Raw genomic sequence first — 14,331 nt, forward strand, 5'->3', positions numbered from 1 at the left:
TTCATTAAGGCATCCTTTCCTGATCCCCGCATTATTAATGTTCACCCCACAAAATTCCTTTGTGCATATTTGTATTTACTTACCTGTGTGTATGTTGTCTCTGTTCCCCACCACCCAAAGTAAAATGCAAACTCTTTGAGGGAAGGAAATAAACCTTTGGACCTCCACTATCACATACACTACTATTTTCAGCAGTCTCACCAGGTTTTCTTTTACATTTCAAATATCCCAGATTGAATGCCTGGGTGCTTATTGTTCAACGCACTTTTAGAGTCAAACTAGCCAGACCTGGATAAATGATATTTTCTCTAAGAGGCAGAATTATTCAGGTATTATTTTTCATATTCTTTGCTTTTTCTCAGAGTTCTATGGAGCTAGGGACCCAATAGTGTTCCCTAAGGGGAAATGGTGTAAGACTTTTACTTTGCATAGTAATGGACTCAAAATACAAAAAAAAATGACAAATGTTTTTGGACCTAAACAATGTGGGAATTTGTTTTGTTCAACTGTGCATATTTTCTATAAGGGTTTTCTTTTCCTTTATTTGGGGCAAAATGAAAGGGAAAGGGAAGGGGGGAAAAGGAAATTTAGAAAAAGGAAAGAAAAGAGGGTCATCGAAGCTTTTGAAGCAAAAGAATCTGAGTCTGTATCTATCAATAGGGGAATGGCTGGACAAGTTAAGGTAGTTACGGTATTTGAAGGTAATGTGTTGTGCACCTAGCTGCTGCTTGCTTATGAGCTTGGTTTTCATTCAGTACACAGCACAGGGAGCAGGATTGCTCCTCACCTTGGAACACCACTCCCTAGTCAGATAGCCCTGTATGTGTGAGACCCAGAACTCAGTGGTGAGCAGTACAACTTCTAATTTGTACCTCTTCCAGCCCCTTTCACAAGTTTAGGCCTCTCTATGCTGGATCTGGGATTTCTTGACCCTATACTAGAATAACTCTGTGGCCCTTCTCTGGATAGACCCTGTCCTTAGTGTTTGCAGACATAGACTCACTGTGATTTTTTTTTTTTACTGGATTTCCCAATCAGGATTCAGTCTAGTGCATTTTCTAGATCTGTTTAGATAAGTTGGAGCTGGAGAACAGCTCATTGTGTTGAGGGAGAAAAGAACCCAGGTATGTAGAAATCCCAAATCAAAGTTCCCAAGGCAAGGCCACCTGGAATGAATTTGCGGACCCAAGCATCCTTTAAGTCAAGGAGGCAAAGATTTGTTACACTTTATGTAAATAAAGTGGGCAAGAGTTCTTAGAGAACCTGCAACCATACAGGGCTACAGGAAAAGTTTAAGTACAAGATTTAGGGGTAAAGCCTGTCAATTAGGTATTTTGGTGTGGCATTAGGGAGTGATTAAGGCGTGTTTAAGGAGTGGTCAATTCTTAAAGAAACATGCACTTTTTCTATCTACTGTGCAGGTATTTTACCCAGAGTTCACTGGGAAGTAGCCCATGGAAGGGGGGGGGCGGGGGAGGTGCGTTACCCAGGGGCGTGGTTTTGCCTGTGAAATGTCTCTAAGTCACCAAAAGTTCAGGGCTAGCTGGCAATGTCCAGGTGGATTCCATCACATGTCTTGTTAGACAAGATTAACATAGGGAAGTATACATTTGACTATGTCTGGGATACATGTTAGACTCAGTGTATTGTCAGTTATCAGCATCCTGAATCAGTCTATAATTGGGCATAGCTGCTTACTGAGGAAGAAGCAGAGACAGTTTGGGGCACGCTGTCCTTTAGCTAGAGAGAAAGACTACTAGGGCCAACGCTTTGAAGCTAGAGAGAGATGTGATTTTAGAACCAGAGTTCAGGCACAGGCACCCAGGCAGAGGCTAAAGGGAAATGTGATGTTAGAATTAGGTAGGATTCAAGCACAAGCACCCCATCAATTGCACTTCTTCCTACTTTACTGCTATCTTGGCTCCATCCCCCCGCTGCTTATTATAAGTTGTCTGCAAGCAGCATTACTGTAGGAGAGGCTGGTCCCTTCCAGAGCTCTTGACAAAAACTGTCTCACACCTTAAAAGCGCTTGTGCTAACAAGATAAGGTAATCTAAAACTAGTCTTCACTTCCCCAGAACTGAGAAGTGAGAAATAGGCATGATCACTTATTGAAGCATTTTTTCCCCCATAATACAGGGAAGAAGACAGAAAGAAGCCCAAAAGAAATCACAAACAAATGGGACAGCTTTGAAAGTTACATGTTGAATTTATTATATGTTTTAAAAGAAAAGCAAGGTGTACATAATAGAGATTCATTGTTTCTTGTATAATCTTTTTCTGTTCCATTATGTATGTGGAAATGGCCATTTTATTTGGTTAAGTTCAGAAAAAAGTAAATAAAAAAACAATAAACAATCCTTCACTTCCCTCTCCCTAAAGGGTCTCTGGGTGTAGGCCATTGACTATCTACACTGTCTATACTTCATAATATGGTTTTCTGAGACTGGGGATTAACATAAACCTTTTTTGTTGGTATTTTCAATTCCCATCATGGCCTGAAGGCCTTTTATGTACAGAGGGAGTCTATCACACCAGTGTCAAGTTAGCATTCATCACCAGCCTCAGCACATTCTAAGCTTTTTCTTTTTTTCCTTTGTAAAAGATCTCCACAAAGGCTGCTAAACAGATTGGGTTTTTTTGTTTGTTTTTACACTACAGTCATTTTCCCTTAACTTTACCCCTTGTAGGATTCTAGATTTTAGTTGCAGAGGCTCTTTTAGGTTCGTCTTAGCATCACCCACAAATATACCACTTCCATGTTAAAAAATTCCCCTTATCTGACCATAATATATTAGCTTTTCACCTCACCCTCTGCCTTTCCTTATGTAACTCTCCTCTTCATCCACACCGTGACCTCCAATCTCTTGGCCCTTCAAGTCTTTCCCAGGCCATCCCCTTTGTATTAGCCATTCTCTTCTTCTTCTCCCCATCTTGACTCCTGAGTAAACCAATTTAACTCACACTCTCCTCCTCTCTGGAATCCCTAGTCTCTTATCATATTGACAGTTATATCCAGACAAGCTTCACCCTGGGATCACTCCTTTCACTTGTTGCCTTCAAGCCTACATACTTAGACTGCTGAATGAAGCTGGGAAAAACCATGTAACCTTTCTGACAGGATCCACTACAAATTGATGGTACATAACCTCAACTGAGCCCTCACTGCCGCTAGGCAATCCTATACTACCTGCCTCATCAGCTTACTATGTCACTCTCCACAGTGGCTCTTACAAACCTTTTCATCCCTCCTCAAATGTCTCATGAATCCCCTCCCCTTCAACCTTCTCAGCAGAGAACCTTACCTCATACTTCACAGAAAAAATTAAGGCCACTTACTGTGAGCTCCATCTTCCCTCTTTCTCATCTCACTATCACTCAGTTGCGAGTTTTCTTTCTTCACCCCTCTCTCACATGATGGAGGGGCCTTTTTCCTTACCAGGGCTAACCCCTCTACTTGTTCAAGAGATCCAATTCCATCCTGTCTCCTCCAAAAGATTGCTGGCTCTGTCATTACCCACTCTTTCACTTATTTTCAATCTCTCCCTGTCTACTGACTGCTTCTCTACTACCTACAAACATGTCTGTATCTCCCCTCACTTGATCCTTCTATCTCTGCTATTTTCCTCTATGTCTTGTGCTCTCTGTAGCTAAACTCCTCGAAAAGTCCATCTTCAATAGGTGCCTCCACTTTCTATCTTCTTACTCACATTTAACCCCATATAATCTGACTTCCTATCAGTTCACTGAAATCACTCTTTCCAAAGTTGCCAATGATCTCCTAATTGCCAAATCCAATGGCCTTTTATCAGTCCTCATTCCCCCCTCTCCTCTCCTCTCTGCAGCCTTTGACACTGTTGATCACTCTTTCCTACATCATATGCTTTTCTCTCTGGGCTTTAGGGACACCGCTTCTCCTGGTTCTCCTCCAATCTGATTGCTTCTTCTCTGTTTCTTTTGCTGGATCCTCGCACTCTCTAACTGTGTGTCCCTCAGGGTTCTGTTCTGGGTCCTTTTCCCTTCTCCCTCTATACTTCTTCACTTGGTGATCTCATCAGTTCTCATGTGTTTAATTACCATGTCTCTGCTGATGATTCTCAAATCTATCTATCCTACCCCAGCCTCTCTACTGCCCTCCAATCTTACATTCTCAACTGCCTTTCAAACATCTCAAACTGTATGTCCAGAAGACATCTTAAACTCAGTTTATAGAAAACAGAACTCATTATCTTTCCCTTAAACCTTCCCTGTTATTATGACAGTCATTATAATTCTCTTCCTTCCAGGCTCAGGTGGGCACTGCTGGCATCATCTCCAGGAAGAATTTCCTTATTCCCCCAGTTTAATTCTCTCTCCTTGCTTCAATCACATTGTATTGACTTATTTGTACCCATAGTATGCATTTCCTGGCGGTCTCCTCACTATGCCCTTGCTCTAAAGTCATCATCCTCCTGTCTCTCCTGATGGAATCTTGGACTCCCTGAGGTCCCCCTTTCCAGTACTTCCTCCATTAAAATATAAGATCTTTAAGGGCAGAGACTGCCTTGCCCGTTTGTGTTTATATCCCCAGTCATTAGTACAGTGTCAGACATATAGTAAATGTTTGATAAATGCTATCTCTATCTATGCTGTATATCTCACAGGAGATCCCTGTAATCCCCCTGCTAGAAATGCACTCACTTGACACTGAGATGTAGGTATCTAGGAAAATTTATTTAAGAAAGAGACCAGAGGATGCAAACCTGTGTTTCTGGCCAGAAGCGGGTTTCACTCTTTGTTGGAAGAGGAAGCAATGAATCCAAAGGCAACAGCAGTTTTATAGAGTTAAAACAACACAGATTGATGCCCCATCAATTCAGTACCTCCACTCAGGCAGTGGATTGGTCCACTCTCTTCTGGGTCACAAGCTTCCCTATACGCCCCCAACGGGCAACTCCTTGGTATGTTCCCCCCACCTCAACATACATCCCATGTTCAAAAATGGTGGAAAACTCCTCCCTGTGAGTGTGTAAGGTAATATTATTAGCCAATTAAGCCTATGTGGTAGCCATTTGACCCAGTTCTCTCTTCAACCCAGACGGTTATCTGGCCAGTTTAGGCCAATTTTCCCAACATCCTGGATCTGCGGTTTCTGCAAAACTGCAAACTATTCCGATTGGCTGGGGATCCTCATCCTGGTTAATTTTTATTCCTTCTTTGCTCAACCTGACAATTGATTGTTCTGCATAACTCAATTGATTATTCTGTAGAACTTAACTCTTCTGTGGAAACTTAACTTTCCCTAACTTTTATCCATCTCTCATACCGCTTTGCTCCTTGAAGGCAGGGACTAATTTTTCTGTGTCTTTGTATTCATGACCTAGCACAAGGCCTTGCACATTGTTGTTCCTTAATACACGTGTTGACTTTAATTGGTCTTTTAGTCTTCTCACCATTATAATAGTCCTTTTCTAGACACCTTCTAAAATGTGCTGCCCAAAAGTGGGTACAGTAAGCCAGATGAGGTTTGAACAGGAGGGAACAAGAGGGAATAGCCTATTCTAGGCAGAGGTGATAGGGAAAAGAGACTTCAAGGTAGAAATGGGGTACATTTTTATTGAGGGGGAAGGAGAGTGTAGTGGTCCCTTGGGAACCATGGAGTAACTAACTTGTAGGAGGCCTTATAGTCAGTGTGGAAGAACTTGCACAAACTCATCACATGATCTTGGGAGAGGACGTGTTCCTTTCTGGGTCAACATTTCCTCATTTGCCTGATGGGCACAGAGCAAAGGGCACCTGGGGTTGGTTCAAGCTGTGATACTCTGTAGACCTAGAATTCTGTACCAAAATTCTCTCTCTTCCTTTAAAGTGCAGCTCAGGCATTATCTTTTTTGGCATAAAACCTTTCCAGATCCCCACAATTACCTTGGGAATAACCTCCATCCCAATGCCTGTATTTACTACGCGCGCGCAGACACACACACACACACACACACACACACACACATATGTACATAAAACAGATATAAAAAACTAACATAGTATAGTAACTCATTCCTAAGGTTTGGATTAAAATATACATATATATATATATATATATATAAAATATTTGGGCAAATATATATCTGTGCAAATATATATTTGTATTTACTGATTTCATAATTATGCTGAATATATTTCGATATGAACTCACAATAGCTCCTTCGGGGTAGAGATGACCTCATTCTTTGTATTTATAATATCCTCAGTGCCTGGCACAGCACCTGGCACACAGTATATGCCTAATAAATACTTGTTGATTTACTGATCGGAAGTAGGGAACCAGGAGGTTGGGGAGGAGGGCACGATTAATTTTCCAAGATGAATGAGCTCTGCACCAAGGACCTTCGCGCCTTACATTTGGTCCAATCAGAAGCCAGAATACGGTGGCTTTTAGCCCCATTCGCAAGCACCCCATTCGCCCTACCTGGGATAAGAATCTAGAACCGCCCCTGCCCTTTGACCTATAATCTTTTGCCTTTCGTCCCCTTACCCCTCTCTTTCTACCCGAGGGAAAGGCTCCGAGTCCACGCAGCGGAGAGCGAGCCAATCAGAGGAGAGACGACTGGGTCGTCTAGGTGGGGAGGCAGGGCCTCGCGCCGCCGGGTGGAGGGGTGCGCGCGCGCGTTGAGGCGGCGCAGGGATCGCCGGTCCTGTTCCTGACGGGAGGCGGTGGCGTGAGCGGCTGAGGTGGCACAGCTGGGATGTCGCGCACGGTGAGGAGACCCCCCCCCCCGCCACCACCCCGGCGTCCGGGCCCGGAGACCCCTGCCCAGTCTGGCCTAGGGCCGGCCCTTTCCCCCTGGACCCCTGCCCACGAACCCGTGATATCTCCCCCCAGACACCCAGCGGTAAATCTCCTTGCTCTGATACGTCCCTCTCAACATCTCCTCGACCCCGAGACATCCCCTCCAGCAGACGCCGAAACACCTCCCCCCAGAGATAACCAGACGTCTTCCCCCTGCACCCCAAGATACTTCCTGCCTTTTGATGTCTCCTACCCAGAGACCCCAGACTCCCGGACTTTTTTACCCCAGACACCCCGATTCTCTTTCCCCCACCTTAAACTCTCTGCACCTCTAGAGAGGGGAGGGGGCACGTATATCCCTGGGAGAGACTTTCCCCACCCCCAGACTCTAGATACATCTTTTCCGCCACCCCCACCAAGAGGTTGTCAGGAACCCCCATCCTGTTGAGCGATGCCTTGGTCCCTAGACCTGCCTGATGCTCACTGACTTTCCCTCCCCTCCCCACTCTTCACAGATGATGTCTTCTCAGGTCTGTTAACATGGCTGCAGGGCTTCTGACTTCTTCCCACCTCTACCTCCCCCTTCCCCCTTCCCTGTTATTCATCTGGGAGGAACCCCTCCTACCAACCTTCAGCAGTCACTGTCCTGTCTTACTGGAGCTGTAGTAAGTAGGTTATCAAGTTTATTGTGCTTTATATGCTTCATCTGACTTTACCTTGCTGTTGTCTCCGTGGTACAGCCTACGGTATGAAAGTAGTGGATAGAGAGCCAACCTGGAAGTTCAGAAGACCTAGGTTTGAATCTTCCTTCTGACACTTGGTATCCACGTGTCGGAGGCTCAGTATCTCAGACAGTTTTCTAATCAAACAGCAGTTGCCCGTGGTACAGGAAATTTTCATACCTGGAGCTCCCTACATAAAAGAACAGATGCAACCAAAAACGAACAAACCTTCCAAGCTATTGGAGAAATGAAAGTTTACAGATAGCTGTGGTGACTCGTTTAAGGGACCCTGTCTCTGAATCTTTTTTGTGTTTTCAAGATTCTACATCTCTTTGTTTCCTTAAACCCCCATTAAAAAGGGCTCTGCTTTTCCCAGTTTCCCAGCGTCTTTTATATCATTGAGCTCTTAGGAGACCCTGGAAGGCGTGTGCTGTGGTAGGCAAAATAATGTGATTTTTAGACTGCATTATGAAGCAATTCTGCCTTGATCAGACTATACATTTGACTATTGTGTTTCCTTGTGGGTGCCACATTTTAGCAAAGACAGTGATAAGCTGGAAAATGTCCAAAGGAGAGCAGCCAGGATGATGAAAAGGCCTTGAGATCATTCCATAAGTAATTCTGGTGATGTCTTAAAGTATTTTAAGAGCTATCACATAGAAAAGGGATTAGATTTGTCCTGCTTGGTCCCAATGGTTAGAAGTTAATAGAGAGGAAAATTTAGGCTTGACATAAGCGAACATTTTCTAACAGTGTTGTTTAGTCATTTTTTCAGTTGTGTCCGACTCTTCGTGACCCCTTCCCTTTTGTGGTTTTCTAGACAAGATACTGGAGTGGTTTGCCATTTTCTTCTCCAGCTGATTTTACAGATGAGGAAAATGAGGCAAATGGGGTTAAGCGACTTGCCCAGGATAAAACAGCTAATAAATGTCTGAGACTGGATTTGAGTTCAGCAGGAGTCTTTCTGACTCTAGGCCCAGCACTCTATCCACTGTACCCTATTCCTAACAGTGATAGCTATGTAAAACTATAATGGATCACTTCAGGGGGAGGTGGATACCTCATTGGGGGCGTTTCCAAGCAAAGGCTAATGATAACTTGTCAAGGTATTGAAGAAGAAATTAATTTTTATGTGTAACTAGGACTGGATGATCACTGAGGTCCCTTCTGACTCAGAAATTTTGTAGTTCTGAGTTTATCATACTTTTTTCTTCACCTTGGAGTTTTCTTTCCCCCTTTAATCTTGTAGGCATATTGTTATTTTAGTGTAGTTGGATTTTCCCAGGATTAATAACTCCTTCTCTGTAGAGATATTTTAGAAAAATGGTTTCTTGGATCCAGCCTTGGACCATTTAAGTAGCTGCTCTTCCTGGCTCATTTTCTCAATTTTACAAGTTTTTCTTATTTGTAGTGATGCTGTGATTTACCACCATATACAACATACTGTAAGTATGTATACCACCATATACAGGATACCCTTAATTTGGCACATACTGTTGGTGGTAATTGGTACTTAACATTGAAATTAAAATAAAATGTTGTAGCCAAAAAGGTGCTTAGAAATTACTTGATTTAGTGCCCTCCTTTTCTGGAAGAGGAAGCTGATGCCCAGAGAAGGAAAAAGACTTGCCTAAGGTAACACAACAGTTTAGTGTCAGCTTAGACCAGAACCAGGTGTCCTGATTTCTCTGGGCCAGGGCTCTTTCTACTATGCTACATTGCCTCCTGTCAACAATGTCTAATTCAACTAGCCTTGATATTGTTAGTAATGACTAGCTAATATTAAGTAAGAGTCCTTGACATACTTGAGAAAATGAAGTATCCTCTTCTGACACTAATTAGTTCTGTGACTTTGGGAGAATCAGCTTCTTTTGGGGTTCAGTTTTCTCTTCTGGAAAATGAGAAGGGTAGAGAGATTTGTCAGATCCTTTTGAGGAAAATATACTGTACCAAAATAAATTAGGTTGCCTCATAAATAAGGTAGTGAGCTATCTGTCACTAAGGATCTAAAAGCAGTCTTTGAAGAGATTCTAATTCCAGTACAGGCTGGAATAGATGGTTCTTTTCAGCTCTGAGATTCTAAGTTTCTGTGACTAGGTGATTTCTGAGACCCTGTTCTAGCTCTCAGATTCTGAGTCTATGATTCCATCTGTGTCAGGATGACTTTTTGTATAACAGAAGACATGGAAAGCATCTGGTATAAAAATGCATATAGAGATGACACTTTATTTGTTGAATAAGTGGATATACTTTGAGTTGGCTTCCTAGAAGTGCACATAAATTCACTATATTGTCTTTCACTTTTGTACTTGGAGGCCCTTGTAACCAGTTGCACACAACTGTCAGACCATGGCCCTTTGGGTGAGATGAAATCTGAGTCCAGGAAACAGTTGTTTTTTATGCAGAAGTGGCTGGGGATCAAGAATATAAAGGGAAGAAAATAAAGTCAGCAGGGGTGATGGACTAGAAAATAAGAAGAGATGGAGGGACTAAAGGTCACCAAATTTCAGACTTAGAAGGGACCTTAGAAGCTGTCTAGTCCAACCCATACTTGACCAAGAATCTCTTCTACAGGATACCCGCAGAGAGGTCATATAGCCTTTACTTGAAGGTTGCCAATGAGGGGGAATCCATTAGATTATAAATAGATATGTATATATAGAGAGCATACACACACAAATACATATGTATACATAGACTTACACCTATACTTATCCCCCTTGAGGGCAGAGATAGTTTCATTTTCATAGCAGACCTCTATCTGTGTGTGTGTGTGTGTGTGTGTGTATTGTATATATTGTATGTATTCATATATATATATATATATATACACACACACACACATATATATATATATATAGTAAATACAAGGTAATTAAGAGGGAGGCAGTTAGATGGGGAGAAGGGAATGAGGAAAAGCCTCATGTTAGAGGGGCCATTTGAGTTGAGCTTTAAAAAAATTGGGAGGTTGAAGTGAGTTAAGGAGGGCATTCCATTTATGGTTGCTGTGCAGTGGCATGGAGACAGGATGTAATGTCATAATCAGAAAAGGGCAAGAAGATCAGTTTGGCTGGATTGTAGAGTGTGTGAAGGGATGCGCAACAAGCCTGTAAAGTTAGGTTGAAGTCAGATTATAAAGGATTTTAAGAGGTGTTTGTACTTTATCCTAGAGGCAATAAGGAGCCATTAGAGCCTTTTGAGCAGGGGAGTAACATGGTCAGATCTGTGCTTTAGGAATATCACTTTGGCGGCTGTGTAGAGAATGAATTAGAGAGGTGAGAGACTTCATACAGTCATACATAGCTGTAGAGCTGGAAGAGATCTCAGAGGCTGTCTAGTTCTTAGCCCCCTTTCATTTGACGGGTGAAGAAACTTGGGATCCAGAATTGTTAAGAAGTGACTTGCTGAAGATCACTTAGATGGTAAATGCCAGAGGTGGAATAAGGCAAGGAGGAAGACATTGAAATAGGCTGCTAGATTTCAGCAAAAAGGGTCTGGACTGGGTGATAGAGTAAACCTCAAAGGAGAAGTTACTAGGTAATGATAGCAGTAGGAAGGCCTGGGAGTATTAGCAAGGAGTAAGAACAGTTCCTTCTGACCCATTGTGTCTTCAGACATGAGAGAAAGATCACCTTGTCGAAGAGTGTGACTAGGGATGCAGTGTTTTCCCGAGGGAGCTAGGCTTCCATGAGCACAAGAAGATGGAAAGAGTGAGGACAAAGTCTAGGATGAAGGGACATTTTTCAAATTCATTAGAATAATTAGATATAATAATTAGAGCTGAAAGTGACCACAGAGATCAGAATCTAATCTGAAGGATCGTATTATAGCTGTAGAAATTGAGTTCCAGAAAGAGTCGGTGAGTTGACTGAGGTCACACAGGTAGTAAGTAGTTAGTATTCAGAATGAGGCCCTCTGACAGCAGACCAAGTGCTCTTGACACTACACTTCTAACAAGAGAAACCAGAACCGTAAGAGTTTTGGCCAAGATGAGGAGCCCCTGAACTTCAGAGGGATAGTATCAAAGGCAGGGTCTAGAAAGGACTATTTGAGGTTTTGAACCTGTGCAAAACAATTGAATTATATGAAATTATACTTTTTTAACTCCAATTATATGTGATTTGTGCCGTAGAATTCTCTCATGTTGTAGTAGGTTTGCTGTAGGTGTGCTGTGTGTACTTGACAACTTTGTACAGAATTGGAAAAGAAAAACCTCCTTTCCTTGAGAAGGCAAGCAATTTGATATAGATTTTATACATGTGAAGTCATGCAAAACATATTTCCATATTAGCCATGTTGCAAAAGAAAACACAGACAAAAGAAGAAAAAGAAAGTTGTTTTTTTTTTAATATGCTTTGATCTGCATTCATACTCTATCACTTCTTTCTCTGGAGCATTTTGCTTTGGTATTGTGTTGAATCTTTGTATTGCTGAGACTAGCTAAGTCATTCACAGTTGTGCATCATACACTATTGCTGTTACTCTGTACAGTGTTCTGGTTCTGCTCACTTCACTTTGCATCAGTTCATATAAATCTTCCTAGGTTTTTCTGAAAGCATCCTGCTCATCATTTCTTATAGCACAATAGTATTTCATCCCAATCATATACCACAACCCAGCATTTTCGTAATCACTGTCTTGCAACCTAGTGTCATCCTCAACTCCTCACTCTTACCCCACATATGCATTCTGTTTTCAAGTCTTGTCATGTCCACCTCCAAAACATCTCTTGTGTACATCCCTTTCTTGCCACTAGCACTGCACCATCCTGGTTTAGACCCTATCACCTCACACTTACCTGCTGCTTGGTCTCCTTTTCCTAAGTCTTTCTGTCCTCTACTGAGATGCCAGTGTGAGTTTCCTAAAGTTCAGCAGGGTTGACCACCCCACTTACTTCTCTACTTCATACACTCCAGTGGCTATAAAGCCCTCTCTTTTGGCATTTAAAGTCTTTCACAACTTGGCCCCTTCTTATCTTTAGAAGTCTTTTTACACTTTACTCTACTCTTCATGCTCTGTGATTCAACTACACCGGTATTCTTGCTCTCCCTTGCACTCCATTCCTCTCTTCTGCGCCTTTTCAGTGGCTTTTTTCCATGCCTCTAGTACATTCCTTACCTTTATGTCCTGGCTTCCCTATCTTCCTTTAAGGTTCAGCTTAAATCTCAGCTTCTACAGGAAGGCTTTTCTGATTCCTCTTCACATACCTTCTCTAGACTAGTACCTTCACTCCAAGATTACCTTCCATATTCACTGTATATATCTTATATTTACAGTTATTGACATATTGTTTCAGCCATTAAAATTTGAACCCTTTGAGGACAGGTAGTGTACTTTTGCCTTTCTTTGTATTTCCTATACTTAGCACAGTGCTTGGCACACAGTAAGTGTTTAAGCAAGGCTTGTTGATTTAATTAGGCTTTTCTGATCTGTAAGCTGTCAGGTGTTAGAAAACAGCAGCAAAATCAGAACCAGTGATTTCTTTTGATACTAAAGAGAAGATGGGAAATTCAGGGGAGGGGGGTGAGGAGTGGGACCTTAGGAATGAATGTGCAAATTTACTTCATTTAAAAGGTACAGTTTTCCTCCAGGAAGGCTTTCCCAACCCCTTTTAATTCCGGTGCCTTCCCCTGTTAATTACTTCCTATTTATCATCTATAAACCTTGCTTTGTATATTTTTGTTTGCATGGTGTCTCTCCCTTGAGGGCAGGAGCTGTCTTTTGCCTCTTTTTGTATCCCCAGCACTTAGCACAGTGCCTGGTACATAATAAATGTTTGCAGTCGCCTCTGTTCCTTTTTGGTATTAAATTATTAGTCTCTCTGTGGTCCCTTCTAGTTCTCATAATATTTTTTTTAATTAAGATTTTTTATTTTTAGTTTACAGCACTCAGTTCTGCATGTTTTTGAGTTCCAGATTTTCTTCCCCTCCCCCCTCCAAGATGGCACAGAATCTGATATATCTTCTACATATACCTTCGCATTAAACTTATTTACACACTAGTCAAGTTGTGAAGAAGAATTATGACCAATGGAATGAACCATGAGAAAGAAGAAACAAAACCAAAAAAGAAGGGAAAAAGAAGAGAGCAAATAGTTCACCTCAATCTGCATTCAGACTCCATAATTCTTTCTCTGGATATAGATAGCTCTCTCCATCATGAGTCCTTTGGAGTTGTCTTTGCACTTTGTATTGCTGAGAAGAGCCAAGTCTATCAAAGTTAGTCATCACAGAATCAATATATCTGTGGTTGTGTACAATGTTCTCCTGGTTCTGCTCCGCTCACTCTGCATCATGTGATGCAGGTCTTTCCAGGTTATTATGAAGCCCCTATCTTCCCCATTTCTTATAGCACAATAGTATTCCATTACGTTCATATAGCACAACTTGTTTAGCCATTCCCCAATTTGCTACTACAAAAAGAGCCACTATAAATATTTTTGTTCATACGGGTGCTTTTCCCACTTGTGTGATCTCTTTGGGAAACAGCCCTAGAAGTGGTATTGCTAGGTCATAATCTCTTAGTGTAAGGAACTAACATTCTCATTGAAGAAGTAAGATTAAGAAAAACAACAGTAAAAGCCTGCATAGTTGTATGCAGATTGGGGTGGGTGTCATCAACAAGTGCCAGTGAAATTTGCAGCATCAATGTAGGCTGGAGTAACCTGGTACATTTTCCTGGAAGAGATGAAACTTGAGCTAAACGCTAAAGGCTCAATAGGATTTGAATAGACAGAAGCAGGAGAAGGAATAAAAGCTGAAGAGAGATGTCATCTTTGCATATTATATAGCTGATGAGGATACCTGCCAGTTCTTCCTATTTTCCCCCTTTGGAATAGGCCCA

General features: G+C 42.0%; 1 protein-coding gene across 4 annotated transcripts in view; it reads left to right on the plus strand.

Moving 5' to 3' along the window:
• Window positions 1-6,616: 6,616 nt before the first annotated feature.
• ADCK5 (aarF domain containing kinase 5) overlaps window positions 6,617-14,331 on the plus strand; it is a 41,246-nt gene continuing 33,531 nt past the window's right edge. Inside the window, exon 1 of one of the 4 annotated variants that reach the window (XM_036752080.1) lies at window positions 6,617-6,734. In XM_036752080.1, the coding sequence (XP_036607975.1) occupies window positions 6,723-6,734 (12 nt within the window). In that variant the 5' untranslated portion in view covers window positions 6,617-6,722. The remainder of the gene's footprint in view (window positions 6,735-14,331) is intronic. The other 3 variants (XM_036752094.1, XM_036752087.1, XM_036752101.1) reach the window with 3 other exon arrangements.

Source organism: Trichosurus vulpecula, chromosome 1, assembly GCF_011100635.1.
Source record: "Trichosurus vulpecula isolate mTriVul1 chromosome 1, mTriVul1.pri, whole genome shotgun sequence".
NCBI classification, from domain to species: Eukaryota; Metazoa; Chordata; class Mammalia; order Diprotodontia; family Phalangeridae; genus Trichosurus; species Trichosurus vulpecula.